The 17773-nt window shown below is 34.0% G+C and overlaps 1 protein-coding gene across 5 annotated transcripts in view; it reads right to left on the bottom strand.

Moving 5' to 3' along the window:
* Positions 1 to 17773, bottom strand: part of COMMD10 (COMM domain containing 10) — a 207098-nt gene that overhangs the window by 169315 nt on the left and 20010 nt on the right. For 4 of the 5 annotated variants that reach the window (XM_063086799.1, XM_063086795.1, XM_063086797.1 and 1 more), the window contains one exon: positions 3752 to 3862. The exons of the other annotated variant lie outside the window; for it this stretch is intronic. In XM_063086799.1, the coding sequence (XP_062942869.1) occupies positions 3752 to 3862 (111 nt within the window). The remainder of the gene's footprint in view (positions 1 to 3751; positions 3863 to 17773) is intronic. 5 annotated transcript variants of the gene reach the window in all.

The raw sequence follows: 17773 nt of genomic DNA, 5'->3' as shown, positions 1-17773 counted from the left end.
TTAGAAACCATTCTTCACTGAATAACAGTAAGTTTTCAGTTCAACAGCTCAAAAGTAAACACTATCACAATATTCTCTCACAATTTACGCTGACTAATTAATCCTCTCAGAATTATTTTAATATACGTATATTACCAGGATAACTACCCTGTAAAATACACATTTAAAAGAATTTTGCCTAATGCTTGTTGTTTTAAACAAACACTAATTTCATAAGTATGACAACTTTGTAACTTATGGTACTTTGCATCATAAATTAATCAGTGATAACTTTTAATCTTCCTTTTAAAAAAAGTTCTCCCTTCCTTTAACAAACCTGGTTTTTAAAACATGTTCCATAACCCTATTTCTTTTACTTAATATTCCAAGCTGTCAAGAATTCCTGAATTCTCATTTCAGAACAGATCTAGTATTGGGGAGAAAAGTAGTTTGTAGTCCTTAATAATAGTGGTTACATAAAAATTAACATCAAGGAACCAGATGAAGTAAGAATATAAATAATAGGATATCAGATCATAAAAACAGGGAAGCCGTAAAGAAAAGAAAAAGCAATAATTCCAGGAAGCAGTTTACTAAGGGAAACAGGTATAATAGTTAACTGTTCCTTTATAGCAAGGGCACACCACATCACTTGAAGATGGCAAGTTTCTGTCCAGGTTGACAGTGGTTCTATACTTCACTATGTGTCTGTTGTTTAAGAGATATAAGAAATGGGGACCAAATCCACCAGTGCCATAGGAGAGAGAGCAATACAGAGAAAAAAGAAACTAAGTATGCACCCAAGATGAAAAGGAGGTATCTTTTACATTTGTGTGCTGCTCTTCTTCCTGTCTGTTAATGAAAATGGTGCTCTAGCTCTGCAAGTTATAAGGCTAACCAACGTGCATATATATATATAGTCACTCAAAATTTCAAAATAGCAACACACAGAAAAACATAAATGTACTCAAGCCCATATCTCAAATGAGTTGGCTTTCACATCTGTAGTGACTTCCTGAAAAATATGAATTAAAACGTGGCTGTTTTACTAAAAGCATTATTCATCCATTCCAACTGCCTAAAAATATAACAGACACATAGGCATATTTTGAAGCTGTAATAAAGGAGCTTGAAGGACTTGAGAATCCCAAAGTCAAGTACTGCCAAACTCATGATGCTTAAAGCATATCCAATATACGGTCAAAATAGTATCCTTCCAACCTATAAACTGTCTTTAGCTATTCAGACTGAACATCATAGTAGTTATGAGAAATAAAACAGAGAAGGTATGTAGCTACTTGGAGTATATAGTATGCATTTTCATTCATGGACTAGTCCCATTCTACACCAGTGAGTTCCAGATCATTACCCTAAAACCAAAAGGAACACCTTCCCCAGTTTATGGGAGAAAAAAGGGACTTTCCAGGTTGTCTTTCCCCTCCCTAATTCCCAGTAAACATATATATGAAAAATATAATGAATAAAAAAAGGAGGGCTGGCCAGTTAGCTCAGCTGGTTAGAGCACAGCCTTGTAATACTAAAGTTACCAGTTCAGATCCCCATACTGGCCAGCCACCAAAAAAAGGGGAAAGGAGAATGCAAGAAAAGAGAAAATAAAAATTCCATCAGGAAATGTGAAGGTATTTCAAAAAGTTTGTGGAAAAATAGAATTAAAAGATAATACAAATCTTTCCATGAACTTTTTTAAGTACCCTCATAAATTTAGTGAGAACTTTGGCTTAAAACAAATGAATTTATTTATTTTAGCCCCAAAAAAGTTTTATTGATGATGTTTACAGCCAGAATTTATTGAACATTTACCATAATACTAGGACTTAGCACTTTATATACACTGAGTATTTAATCTTCTGTAAAAAGCTGTGAAATAAATACTATTATCTCCATTTTACAAAGGAAAAAAATGACTCGAAGATTAAGTAACTTGCCCAAAGTTACACCATTATTAAATAGCAGAGCATATATAATATATCCAGTCAGACTGACTCTTAACTACTAAGTTTCTAGTATTTTCCAGTGAAAATGTGTGAAATGAAGTAACACACTTGAAACACTATAATAAACTAATAAGTCATGTATAAGATCCAAGTCGATTACAGAGAATTTTGTAGTCATATAACCTGGGCTAAGTATTGGTTTCAGTTCTTAAAGACAGAAATGTGCATGATATAATAAATAATAGTAAAAGTACTAACAAAAACGTAATAATACCCCCATCTTTCAATGACCATTATAAATAATAACATTTCTGACATTATTCTCTGATCATATTCATCCATTGTAATCTCTTCCTTCTCAGATCTTCCATAGCACTTCATTCTCAACTCTATTTTATTTATCTTAAAATGAGAAAAAGTCTTATCTATTTAGGAGGGGAAATCATTCCCCCTTTTCTATCTTAAAAAGATAATCATTTATAACATAAAATATAACTACCTCCCATTATAATCTGAAATATATATATTTCTCTATGTGACAGAGTAAAAAAACCCATTCTATAGCAACTCTTTGATAACCACATTCAAGCTGTTCTGAAATTAATACTAAAGGAGAAATCATCATGTGGTGTTGCTTTGCCCCCCACAGATTTGTCACCCCTACTTCCCCTGGGTGATGGAGCTGCAAAGAATTACTCAAAGCCCATCTCTTCTGAGCAGTGAGAGACCCTGAAGTGGTTAATCTCCCTCGGAACCCTCGAATCAAGAGGCATCTCTTCCGTGGGAGATTAACCCCAAACTGAGGTTCTCTTCCTGCATTTATTTTCCAGACCAGGAAGTTACAGGAAGAGAACATATGTGGGGTTATAGTTTAACAATATAGGCTGGTAACTTTCAGTGAAACAAGTCAGATGACATTCCATTAGACAATTAAGTGATACACCAACAAAAGCTTGATCTAGCAAACATTCCCTCTTACAGCAATTTCTCAGCATCTTTCCATAACAATCAGTAACTAGTCTGTCCTTGAGCCAGCAACCTTACTGTGTGTGCCACAAATCTTTATCTTATACCAGAGACTTTATAGCCTGAGGAAATTTTCCAGTCCTCTGCAAGGTCAATATTTGAAACTGCAAGGCTTTGGAAAACCGGCCCTGTGAAGTACATTTGCTTTAAGAATCCTCTACAATGTGGTATAAAATGAATTCAAAATTTTATTTTGTAAGAGCTGGAATTTAAACACATGCACATACACACTACACACACAAAAACAATTCAGGTCATGATGATATTCCAGGCATTGGATAGACAACAAATAATATTCCCTTTACTATTTGTATGCAGCTTAATACACAAAGCACCCAGGAATATCCACAAATATCTAAAATATTAAAATTAAAATTTTATATGGTATCCACCGATTTTTTTATTGCAGAATTTAGAAGAGGACATTAGGAAATGTTCTTGTATGAAAGGTACCTTGCAAGATAAGCTATTTCTTCAGATAAATAAAGTGATACTTGAGTCTGACATCAAAGACTGTCACAAATAGGCTGGCCAGTTAGCTCACTCGATAGAGTGGGATGCTGGTAACACCAAGATCAAGTTTTTGGATCCCCCTACCAGCCAGTCACAAAAGAAAAAGAAAAAAAGAAAAAAAAACTTGTCACAAATAAAGACCTATCAATTTATAATCCTTGTTTAATTTTAACTGAATTATGTTTAAATTTTAAATCCAGCGAGCAAAGACCCTGTGAACAAAAAAAATATAAAATTTAAAACAAAATACATCATTTCAATGAAATACCATTTCTTACCTTTGAATCTTCATTGCTCATTCCTAGTTGTAACACAGCTTGAGGAGATTTTAGTTTTGCTTGACTGGAATGAGCCATTTGAAGGTTCAACTGCCATCCGACCGTCTCTAGCTATAAAAGGCAGATTAGAATCAGATGGTACAGAAGGAAGAAAAGTCAACTTTAAGCAAATCTTCACTCAGCAGGAATGAATATGGATAGCCTGGACTTCACTGAAAGTCGGTTCTAGGGATCCGTTAACCTGTATACTCTGCAAATTTTCCCTTTGGACTCATTAAATTGGCCTTTTGCCATGCCTGTCAAATTCAACAGTAAAAGCGATCTTTAAATATGCTACATTCTAAAAATAAAGATTCTAAGACTAAGCAATGAAATACACTAAAAGAGCCAATCGTTTTTAAATAGTAAATTACTATTTTAAAATAGCATTTTTTAATACCAATGATTTTTAAATACTTAGAAATTTCAACTAGTAAAGAGAATAAATTGATGAAAAACACTTTAATAATTTCCCTTTATCTTTCAAAAATCTTTACTTAGGTAGTACACACAGGTAAGACCGCTCTTTTTTTTTTTTTTTTTTTTTAATTTAGAGAGAAACTGAAGTACCGTATAGTAAGAGGTGCACATATATCCTCAGACACAATTTAGCAAGATTGGAAGAGAACCAGGCAAAGAATTAATATCTCCTAGTAAGCAGGTGTTACCCAAAAGACTATCACACTTTCCAAAGTACTCTAATCTACTATAGTTTCCAGTTATGACAAAAACTAATTAGAACATTTCTTTCAATTTATTAGTTAACACAACAGCAAAATTTAATCAAGTAAGACAGAAATTCTAAAGAAGAACTAAGGCAGTTTAATTTTTCTTTTAAAATATTAAGCAGCACAAACATGGCTTTATTGAACTTGACAGCTTATCAGTTCCTCCAACCTCAGAAGTATAAGGTTTTAGCTTTAATTTCCTGTAAGTCTCAAGTATCAATATTTAAGCAAGTTTTGTAAAATGTAATTGTCATATGTCTCTGACAACATGACCCTAATAATGAATTTAGTAAAAACACCTTTGCTATACTGGGTAAGAATGGCAGCCTCACAACAATTTTTACTTGACCAGAATACTAATCACTTAACTTGAATGACTGTTCAACAGCTAGAATCACAGCAGTTACTCAAAGCCAAGTTTGAAAGAGAGCAATGAAAATACTCTTATTATCTATTTAAGAGAGGATGTGATGAGAAAATAAAGATACAGTTCTGTTCTTTCTGGCACTGAACCTTTTAGAGGTTATGGGTAAAAAGGGGAAGATGTTACAGTAACATAATCCATAATACCTAATCAGTAAAAAATCAGTTTAATGGTACATAGTAAGCATTCTTGATATATTGATCTTTAACACTGATTACAGTAAACATACTCTGATACCAGCCTGCCGGTATTTTCAAAAGTCGCATGTAATAGACCCTCCAATAAAGCAGGAATATATATGCCATAACCACTCTCACATCTCCCAAAGCATTTTGACAGATGTCATGTCTTAATTGAACAGCTCCTACTGGTATTCACATGGGCCTGTAGGACACTGTACTGACCTTTGGTTCATGCTTAAGCTATCACTCACTAGCTATGATTCCCTGAGATCTTGTAAGATTGCAACTTAGCCAATGTCTTCATACAAAATGGAAATAAATCTATCTAAACTATCTACTTTTTTGAGTTATTGGTAATATCAAATAAGAAAATGCATTTTCAAAGTATTTTGGAAACTGCAAGCATTATAAATATAAGGCACTTTTGGTCAACTAATTTTTTCTATAGTATCTTTCAAATGTTATCCAAAATTCATGACCCAGTTTAGACCCACAACATCCATCTCTTCCCAGATCATCAAAGTTTCTTTTTTTTTATTGAAACATAATTGATTATACATTTTTGTGGGGTACAGAGTTTAATATCAGTATTTGTGTGCATTAAGTGATGATCAAATCAGGACTATCTGCATATTCCTCATTACAAAACGTAATTATTCTTTGTGTCCATTACCTAATGTCTCCTTAACGCCCCTTTCACTCCCCCTTTCCCACCTCTAGTAACCATAGTTATATTTTCTCCTTCTGAAAGTTCAAATTATTACTGTGGTGGTTGTTTCTTTCTTTCTGTCTTGATTTTTTTTTTTTTTAGCTCCCACTTATGAGTGAGAATATGTGGTGTTTCTCTTTCTGTGCCTGGCTTATTTCACTTAACATAATTTTCTCCAAGCTCATCCATGTAGCTGAGAATGGCAGAATTTCATCCTTTTTTATGGCAGAGTACTATTCCACTGTGTATATATACCACATTTTCCTTATCCAGTCATCCGTTGATGGACATTTAGGTTGGTTCCAACTCCTGGCTATTGTAAATAGAGCTGTGATAAACTTGGGAATGCAGGTGTCCCTTCAACATGATGATTTCTATTCCTTTGAGTATATACCCAGCAGTGGGATTGCTGGATCATATGGCAGTTCTATCTGTAGTTGTCTGAGGAACCTCCATACTGTTTTCCACAATGGCTGTACTAATTTACAGTCCCACCAACAGTACAGGAGGGTTCTCCCTTTTCCACATCCTCACCAGCATTTGTTATGATCAGTCTTTTTGATAATGGTCAGTCTAACTGGGGTGAGGTGATATCTCAATGTGGTTTTGATTTGCATTTCCCTGATGCTAAGTGATGTTGAGCATTTTTTCATGTGTCTGTTGGCCATCTATATATCTCACTTTGAGAAATGTCTATTCAGCTCCTTTGCACATTTTTAAAATCAGATTGTTTTTTTACTGTTGTTTGAGTTCCTTGTATATTCTGGATATTAATCCTTTGTTGTATGTATAGTTTGCAAGTATTTTCTCCCATTCCGTAGGTGGTCTTTGCACTCCATTGATTGTTTCCTTTGCTGTGAAGAAGCTTTTTAGTTTGACTTAATCTCATTTGTTTATTTTTTTTTTCTTTTGTTGCCTGTGCTCTCAGGTCTTACTCATAAAGTCTTTGCACAGTCCTCCTTCCTGAAATATTTCACTTACGTTTTCTTCTAGGAGTTTTACAGTTTCAGGTCTTATATTTAAGTCTTTAGTCCATTTTGAGATGATTTTGGTATATGGCGAGAGGTAATAGTCTTCTAACTGCTACCTGTCTCCTATCAAACTCCAACCCATTATTTCATTTTCCTTTTTAAAATTCTCCAATAGTTCCATTTACTACCTAAAAAATAAAATCCAAACTCTTAAGTCCCAAGTCTAACACACACAGCCCCTTAGGATGTGATACCTAACTACCTTTCCAGTCCTATGTTCTAACACACCTTACTAATTATCTATAATTTAGCCATACTGAACAAATGTGATTCCCAGAATGCACTATGCTGTTTCACATGACTGTTCTTTTGCTCCAATGTCATCTCCTTTGTAATTTTTCAATTCCCTTCCCTCTGTAGTTGCCACTTTGCTCTCTCAGCACTCTGTATCCTTCTCTCAACATTTAGATCAGTATATTTCAATAATTTGCCTACATGTCTGTCTCACCAGAGTAGACTATCTCTGGTAGGACAAGGCTAAATTCCGATTCACCTTTATATCCCTGTGACCTACAACAGCCCCTGACAGAGTCTCAGATAAGAGACTGATTATATAATATACATGAGCTTTCAAAGAGAAGTATTTACATGAAAAGGAAAAGGAAAGGAAAAGAACAGTTCTATTTGGATGTGGCTTTTGTAGAAGGCAATATTATGACCTATAGAGCCAAGATTTGGGTGGTTCTTTACAAACACACACACACACACACACACACACACACACACACACACACACACACACACACCCAATTAATTTTGGTATCTGCAGACCAAAGCATGTCCAGAAGTCTTTTTTGTAACGGGTAAACATTATCCTACAGCTTTCATATGGTTTACTGAGTAGCAGTTAAGAGTTTGGCCTGCAGAATTCCATATTAGTTGACCTTAAGTAAGTTATGCATTCATCTCTCTGAGTCTCACTTTCCTCACTTGCAAAATGGAGGTAATAATACCTATCTCATCAAGTTGTTGTGAAGGACTACGGACTACATGTATATTATCGTATATGGAGTTGGCGGCACCTCCTTTCCCAACTTCTCTAATTCAGTGTTCTTTCCAATCTCTCTGTTCTTTCCCCAAGTAATTTATAATATGGCTATGAGTTGTATTTCTTTGTTCATATTATATATTCTCTTTCTGAAAATACAACTTAGAAAATCCATATTATAGATGCATGAAACTACCAAACACTTTGATTTTAAAAATACAAAAAATATATATATTTTAAACTGTTATATTCATAATAATGTTATACTTATTATATTCACTTCAGAAAATTATTAAAAACCAACAAGTCATTTGACAAAAAGGTACAACTCTAATTTGAAAAGTTACTAATTGGAGCTAGGTTCAAAAAGACCAATCTACAAACCTCATGTTAATCAAGACTTTGTAACTCATTCACATACCTACTATTAGCCATGTGGCTAAAAGAAATGACAAATTAGAAACATCGTTTACATATTTTGGGTCACATATCACTACAGCTGTGGACTCCGCAGATGTGAGGCAACTGCAACCATTTCTGCTAGTGCCATCACCGAGAATTAACGCTGCTGCCATGAAGGACACTGCAGTAAAGAGGTTGGCAGTTGTAGCCGCCAGTGCTGCTGCCGCTCCCACAAGGTAACCCAGCTTCCACTGCAGACATCACAGACACGAGGGACACAGTTGCACCCACCAACACTGCTGCTACTGCCAGGAGGTAACCCTGCTGCTGCTACAGACACTGTAGTTGTGCAGGCTGCTGCTGTTGACACTGAAGCCAAGAGGGCAGCTGCTGCAACCACCACCACTGCAGTTGCTGCCACCACTGGGGCCAGCACTGCTGTACAAGAAGTTTGCAGGCACTGGAACCACTGCTGCTACATGGGCAGTCCACCAAAGCCACCTCCACAAACACCACTTCTGTAAGGGTAGCCTACTACCACAGCAGCAACCACAACAACCACTAAGCAGGTGGACTGCCAACCACTTGACTGCACTGACGCAAGTAGGGTCACCAAAAGATTCCAGAGAAGGAGAGTAATAGAAAAAGCAACTGATCTACCAGATGACCAGACATCAATGTAGAAATACTAAAAATATGAAAAAACAAGAAAATATGAGTCCACCAAAGGAATAAAATAACTCTCAAGTACCAGACCTCATAAAGCAGGAAACCCTTCAAATGACTGAAAAGGAATTCCAAGCAACAATCTCAAGGAAACTCAAGGATATACAGTTAGACAACACAATGAACTGAGCAAAACTACCCAGGATAGGAAAGAAGAAATTTACACAAAGATTAATACTTTAAAAAACAATGTAGCAGAACTCATGGAACTAAAGGAGTCATTCAACAAAATAAAAAACACAACTGAGAGCTTAAGCGGCAGGTTACAGAAACAGGAGAAAGAATTTCTGATCCTGAATACAGTCTCTATGAAATAACTCAGGTGGACCAAAAAAAAAAAAAAAAAAAAATTGAAAAAATGAAAATCCAAGAGAGAAAATAGATAATGTTAAGTGTACAAACATCCAAATCATGGGTATTACTGAAGGAAAGGAGAAAGGTAAAGGCTTTGAGAACATTTTCAATCAAGTAATATTGGAAAACTTCCTAGATATAGGAAGGGACACAGACCTTCAGATTCAGGAGGCTCAAAAATGTCCAAACAGATTCAGTCTAAAAAGGTCCTCTAAGGCATAGTATAGTCAAACTGGCAAAACTCAAAGACAAAGAGAGAAACCTAAAAATGGAAGGAGAAAAGTGTGAAGTCACCTATAAGTGAGACTCCATCAGAGTAACACCAGACTTCTCAACAGAAACTCCACAGGCCAGAAGAGAACAGGATGATATATTCAAAATATCAAAAGAAAGACACAGCCAGCCAAGAATACTAAACCCAGCAAGGCTATCCTTCAGAAATGAAGGAGAAATAGTGTATTTCCCAGAGAAACAAAAACTATGAGTTCATCGCCACACAACGACCACTACAAGAAATCCTCAAGGGAGTCCTACATCTAGAATTCAAAAGATGATAATCACTACCACAAATACACAAGAAGACAAAACCCACTGGTAAAACAAAAATGCCAAAAGAAAGAGAAAAAAAAAACTATCTTACTACCTTTAAAAACCAACAAACACTGAAGACAAACAATGAAAGGGAAACAAAATATAGTTAAAATGTCCAAATGAAAATCAATAAAATGCCAGAAGATAATACCTTACAATAACAACCCTAAAAGTAAATGGATTAAATTCTCCACTCAAAAGACACAGACTGACTGATAGGATTAAAAAGGTAGACCCAACTATATGCTATCTGAAAGAGACTCACCTCACCTGTAAAGACACACACACTAAGAGTGAAGGGTTGGAAAAAGATATACCACACAAATGGAGAATCTATTCTTACATTGGATAAAATACACTTTAAACCAAAAACTATAAAAAGAGACAAAGAAAACCAAAACATAAGGATAAAGGGATCTATCCAACAAGAAGACATAACAATCACAAATATATATGCACCCAACATTGGAGCACCCAGATACATAAAACAAACACTATTAGACCTAAGGAGACAGATCAAGACACAATAATAGTTGGGGATCTGAACACCACTCTTTCAACATTGGACAGATCATCAAGGCAACAAATCAACAGAGAAACACAGGATTTAAACCACATGTTAGACCAATTGGACTTGGCAGATATCTATAAAACATTTCATCCACCAACCACAGAATACACATTCTTCTCATCAACACATGAAACATTCATCAGGAAAGACCACATGTTAAGTCACAAATCAAGTCTCAACAAATTTTTAAAAATTGAAATCATTTCAAGTATCTCCTTAGACCACAATAGAAAAAACTAAAAATCAATAACAAGGGAAACTCTAGAAACTATACAAATACATGGAAATTAAACATGTTCCTGAGTGACCCATGAGACCTAGAAGAAATTAAAGAAGAAATGAAAAATTTTCTTGAAACTAATGAAAAAAAGACACCTCACAGAAAACCTGTGGGATACTGCAAAGCACTACTAAGAGGGAAGTTTATTGCAATAAATTCTTATATCAAAAGAATACAAAGATTTCAAATAAACCTACTCTACACCTCAAAGAACTAGAAAAACAAGAACAATCCAATCCCAAAATTAGTAGACAGAGAGAAATAATTAAGATCAGGGTAGAATTAAATGATATAGAGACCCAAACAAACTATTCAAAAGATCAATGGAAAAAAAAGTTTTTGTTTTGTTTTTTTTTTTTTGAGAAAATAAACAAAATAGACAAATCATTAGCTAGGCTAACAAAAAAAAGAAGTGAGAATACCCAAATAAAAATCAGAAATGAAAAAGGAGACATCACAACTGATACCACAGAAATACAAAGAATCATTAGAGACTATTATAAGCAACTATACATCAAAAAATTTGAAAACCTGGAGGAAATAGATAAATTTCTGGACACATACATACTACCAAGACTGACCCAGGAAGAAATACAAAACCTGATCAGACTGTTAACAAGCAACAAGATTGAAACAGTAATCAGCTGTCTCTCAATAAAGAAAAGCCCTGGACTGGATGGTTTTACTGCTGAATTCTAACAAACCTTTAGAGAAGAACTAATACCGATTATCTTCAAATAATCCAAAATTGAAACAGAGGCCATTCTCCAAAACTCATTCTATAAGGCCAGCATCACCCTACTACCAAAACCAGATACAGATACAACAAAAAAAAAGAAAAATACAAGCCAATATCTCTGATGAACATAGATGCAAAAATCCTCAACAAAATATCTGCAAAGAGAGCACAGCAACACATGAAAAAAATTATACACCGTGATCAAGAGAGATTCATCCCAGGGATGCAAGGATGGTTCAAGATATGCAAATCAATAAATGTGATACACCACATCAACAAAATCAAGTACAAAAACTATACAATTAACTCAATAGACACAGAAAAAGCATTTGACAAAATTCAACATCCCTTCATGATAAAGAATCTCAGCAAATTAGGTATAGAAGGAAAGTACCTCAACCTAAAAAAACCATATATGACAAATTTGCCATCAATATCATCCTAAATGGGGATAAGCTGATATCTTTTCCTTTAAGAACACAAGACAAGGATGACTACTCTCACCACTCCTATTTAACACAATATTGGAAGTACTAGCCAGAGCAATCAGGCAAGAGAAAGAAACAAAGGGCATCCAGTTGGGAAAAGACAAAGTCAGACTGTCCCTGTTTGCAGATGACATGATCCTATATATCGAAAAACCTAAATACTCTACAAAAAACAAACTCTTAGAGCTGATAAGCAATTTCACTAAATTTGCAGGATACAAAATCAACATGCAAAAATCAGTAGCATTTTTATACTCTAATAATGAATGAGCAGAGAAAGAAAACAAGAAATCAAGCCCATTTACAATAGTCAACAAAAATATAAAATACCTAGGAATCCATTTGACCAAGGAGGTGAAAGATCTATACAATGAGAACAACAAATCATTGATGAAAGAAATTGAAGAGGACACAAAAAGATGGAAAGACACACCATACTCTTTGATTAGAAGAATTAACTCTGTGAAAATATTCATACTTCCCAAAGTGATCTACAAATTCAATATAATCCCCATCAAAATACCAATAATATTCCTCAATGAAACAAAAAACAATCCTAACATTCATATACAAAAGACCTTGAATAGCCAAAGCAATCCTGAGAAAAGAAAATAAAGCCAGAGACATAACACTACCTTACTTCAAATTGTACTACAAAGCTGTAGTAACCAAAACAACAGTACTGGCATAAAAATAGACACTTGGACCAATGGAACAGAATAGAGAACCTAGAAATCAAACTACATATTTACAGCCAACTGATCTTTGACAAAGGCATCAAGAACATACATTGGAGAAAAGGCTATCTCTTCAATAAATGGTGCTGGGAAAACTAGACATTCATATGTAGAAGAATGAAACTAGACACATACCTTCGCCATATACCAAAAGAAACTCAAAATGGATTAAAGACTTAAATGTAAGACCTGAAACTATAAAACTCTTAGAAGAAAACACATGGGAAACTCTTCAGAAAATAGGACAGGGCAAAGACTTTATGAATAAGACCCAAAAGCACAGGAAACAAAAGAAAAAAAAAATGGGATTATAACAAACTAAAAAGTTTCTGCATAGCAAAAGAAACAATTAACACAGCAAAAAGACAACCAACAGAGAGAGAGAAAATATTAGCAAAATACACATCTGACAAAGGATTAATATCCAGAATATACAAGGAACTCAAATAACTTTACAGTAAAAAAAACAAGTAACCCAATTTAAAAAAGAGCAAAGGAGCTAAATAGGCATTTCTCAAAGGAAGATATATAAATGGCCAACAGACACATGTAAAAATGCTCACCATCTCTAATCAGGGAAACACAAATCAAAGCACACTGAGATATCACCTCATCCTAGTTAGACTGGCCATTATCAAAAATTCGGAAAATAACAAATGCTGCCAAGAATGTGCACAAAGAGGATCCCTCCTACACTGTTAGTGGAACTGTAAATCAGTGCAGCCATTATGGAAAATAGTATGGAGTTTCCTGAAAAAACTACAGATAGAGTGGCCATACGATTCAGCAATCCCACTGGAATGGAATGGAAATCATGTTGATGGGATACCTGCACCCTCATGTTTATCACAGCTCTATTTACAATAGCCAAGAATTGGAACCAACCTAAATGCCCATCATCAGATGAGTAGATAAGGAAAATGTGGTATATGTACACAATGGAATACTACTCTACCATAAAAAAGAATGAAATTTTGCCTTTCACAGCAACATGGGTGAACTTACAGAAAATTATGTTAAGTGAAATAAGCCAGGCACAGAAAGATAAATACCACATGTCCTCACTCATAAGTGGAAGCTAAAAAAACAAATAAATAAAAAAGACAGATATAACAATCACAATAATATGCTGAACTTTAATAAGGAAAGAAAGAACTGAGCCCCCCACAGATGGGAAAGGGGGAGAAGGGTTAGTAAGAAATTGTTAAAGGGCCACAAAAAATGATTACATTTGGTAATGCTGAATATACTAATCACCCTAATTCAAGCATCACATATTGCACACAGGTATGGGTATTCAATACTGTATCCCACATATATGTATAATCAATTATGTTTCAGTCAATAACTTTTAAAAAAGATAGAAACAATTATTTTCTTTTACCCATCCTAATTTAAAAAGGAATATCTATTATTTTCTTCAATATTAGTAATAGATGGTATAGGAAGATTGCTTGAAGAAGGAGAAGCAAAATGTATAATAATAGGTTAATAGGACTTAACACTTTGAGGAACATTTGTTTAAACATGTTTTCGGAAAATCAGAACAATTGCCTTTTTCAAATGATAGCTTCAGAGATGGAGGCAAACATCAGAAAATTGGAATCATATTCCTCAAGTACTGGCATAACCTCCTTAATCATCTTAAGAGGCTCACTTTCTTTTCAGGTTTTAAACTTCTGAATGTGGACCTAACAAACATTTCTGCAGTTTTTTTGTGAAATCTTTTAGCCTCCAGAATAACATTATTTGTTTTTTAATCAATCAAACCTGTACTCAAAAATTCTATGCCCACTATTCCTAGTTTCATGCTACTGGGAAAACTGCCTAATCCTTCTAATTCTTGGTTTCTTAACATTGGTGAAATAGAAGAAATCTAATTTAAACACTGCACTGAGTTTTTGTGGGTAATAAATAAGATAGTAATATGTAAAAGTACCAGCAAAGCATCTGACAAACAGGAGATTAAAAATACATGTTACTTTCTAGTTTTCCCATTCACTTCAAGATCAATGTTAATTATTTTTATAGTCATACTCTGCAGTCTCTAAAGACTTTAAAAAATTTTTACACGAGTTAAACAATACCCCTTCGTGTTTTCCTAATTCATTTTGTAGCAGGTTTTCTCCATTTGTTCAATACTGTAATAAAAATTATGTTATCTCTTCAAAAGTATTTTATGGTAGAAATGTCTTTCCTTCCAGTGTATTTAATTACAGGATTCAGTTCTAGACATAAGGTAAGCTTTATATAGTTTTATTTCTCTTAAGTGCCATTATTACAACAAATCTCTGAGTCACATTCCAGTATTTCTAACTACCTTATTTTTACAGTGGGTAAGTGTCCACTCTGTTTCTTGGTATGGAACTCCAGTTTCTCTTTTTCATATCTGTTTCTTTTGCCCTTTAAATCACATACCTGTTTATCTTCAAATGTGCTGTATCAATCTGCTTTGGGTATATCACTTGTGTAAAGCCCAGAGTTGGTCTTACTTTATGACTTTATTACAAGGGATTTTAAGTGGGTGATTTTCTCATTTCCATCTATTGTTATAAAGATGTTTGATCTTTGTCCTGAATGATTTTATATTACATTTTCTGCTTTTATAACTTTTAAAATCTCATTATGTGGTCTATTTGCTATATATGTATATGTTATTTTTGATACAAATAAAGCATGTCTCTGACCACAATGGTATCAAACTAGAAATCAATAACAGAAAAATCTCCAAACATTTGGAAACTAAACAACACACTTCTAAATACTCCATGAGTCATAGAGAAAGTCTCAAGGGAAATCAAAATATACATTGAACTAACTGAAAATGAAAACACACTTTATCAAAATTTGAGGGATGCAGCTAAAGCAGAACTGAGAGGACAATTTGAAGCACCAAATGCTTACATTTGGTAAAATGAAGTTTCAAATCTACCTCAAGAATCATAGGGGGAAAAAAAATGAAACTCAAACTCTCATACCTTATGCAAAAATTAACTCAAAAAGGATCATGGACTTAAATGAAAACATAAAACTATACAATTTTTAGGAAAAAGAAAGAAAAAAAAAACTAAGAGTTCCAGACAATCAAGAGCTAGGCAAACAATTCTTAAATTTAATACCAAAAGCACAATAAAAGGAAAAATTGATAAATTGGCCTTCACCAAAAAGAAAACAGGATCTTTTGCAGAGCAAAAAAATTAAGAAGATAAGTCAAGGAACAGCTAAGAGCAAATATTTCCAAAACACATATCTGACAAAGGATTAATAGCTAATATATAATGAACTCCAAAACTCAACAGTAAAAAAACCAATCTAGTTAGAAAATGTGCAAAAGACATGAAGAGACATTTCATTGAAAAGTATATACAGACAGCAAATAAGCACAAGACAAAATGTTCAACATCATTAGTCATCTAAGAAATGCAAATTAAAGCCACAGCAAGATATCACTGCACACCCACCAGAATAGTTAAAATAAAAAATAGTGACAACACAAATAGGATACAAAGAAAGTGGATCACTTGTACATTGCTGGTGGAAATTTAAAATGATACAGCCACTCTGGAAAACATATAGTGGGAATTTAAAATGATACAGCCACTCTGGAAAACATATAGGTAGTTTCTCAAAAAACTAAACTTACTACTATCATATGGCCCATGAACTGAACTCCTGGGCATCTATTCCAGAGAAATAAAAACTTACGCTCATGCAAAAACCTATACGTAAACGTTTAAAGCAACTTTATTTGTAATAGCCAAAAACTACAAACAACTCAGATGTCCTTCCAAGTCTTAAGCAAACTATTTTATACCCATTCCATGAAATACTACTTAGCAATAAAAAGGAATGAACTACTGATAAACATAACAACTACCATGATGAATCTCCAGAGAATTATGGTGAGTGAAAAAAGTCAATCCCAGAATATTATAATACTGTATTAATTCCACTTAGATGATATTCTTAAAATGATGAAATTATACAAATGCAGAATAGATTAGTGGTTGGCTGAAGAGCATAAAGTAGGCAGGAAAGGGAAGTGGGCGTGGCCATAAAGGGGCAACATAAGAGACCCTTGTGGTAATGGAAATGTTCTGTATTTTGACTATAAGAATGCCAATATCCTGGTTATGATATTGAACTGCACTCAGGTAAGATGTTACCATTAGAAGAAACTGGGTAAGGGGTAGATGGGATCTCTGTATTATTTCTTACAACAGCATGTAACTATAATCACATCCAAAAAAAAAGCTAATTTTTTAAAGGGGGCACATGAAGATGAGGAGAATGAAGATTAATAAATATAAATAATTATGAAAAATTGGCTAAGTTCATATTTATAATACCCCATTCTTAGGTGTAAGATTATGGCATTTAAAGCAAACCCATTCCCACACAAAGCCCCTATAATTACAGTTGGCTTTTCCATATTCTTTGTTTCCTAAAATTATACATATAGAATGAAGCACGAAATAAGAACTTTTTCTAAATCTTTCACACAAGGGACAAGGGCATTTTTCAATTTAGCATAATTTGTTTTATATGGTTAGCTTTTTGAAGCATTTCTCATTATAAACCTGTATCACCAAGAAAGTAGTATCTCCTGGGAAGATAAACTTATGAATCTATAAGGAGTCATATTTATGATTTCTCAATAATGTGTTTATCTACAAGGGTACTCCAAGAAATCTGTGGAAAAATTGAATTACAAGATAATACGAATCTTTCCATGAACGTTTTGAAGACCCCTCATATGTGTATGCAGTTAAAGCTTTGTTTAAAATAATAGATTCAGAGTAATTTTACATTTGTCTAAGATAGAAATGTTTCCATTCTTTCCATCATACTGTATGGTGACTTATTTCTCCGGAAACAAGAGTTTGCCAAAGCAAACAGGATGATATCAACAATTAAGAGCACCCTGCACTGGAAACAACATTCCAGATATCAGAGAATACTGTAGCACAGGTGATCACACCTCAATATTTTACCTTATTTTCTTTGGAAAGAAAATGCTATAGAATATGAAA

The sequence above is a fragment of the Cynocephalus volans genome, chromosome 2, assembly GCF_027409185.1.
Source record: "Cynocephalus volans isolate mCynVol1 chromosome 2, mCynVol1.pri, whole genome shotgun sequence".
Classification (NCBI taxonomy): Eukaryota; Metazoa; Chordata; class Mammalia; order Dermoptera; family Cynocephalidae; genus Cynocephalus; species Cynocephalus volans.
This window is presented reverse-complemented; position numbering and strand designations above follow the sequence as displayed.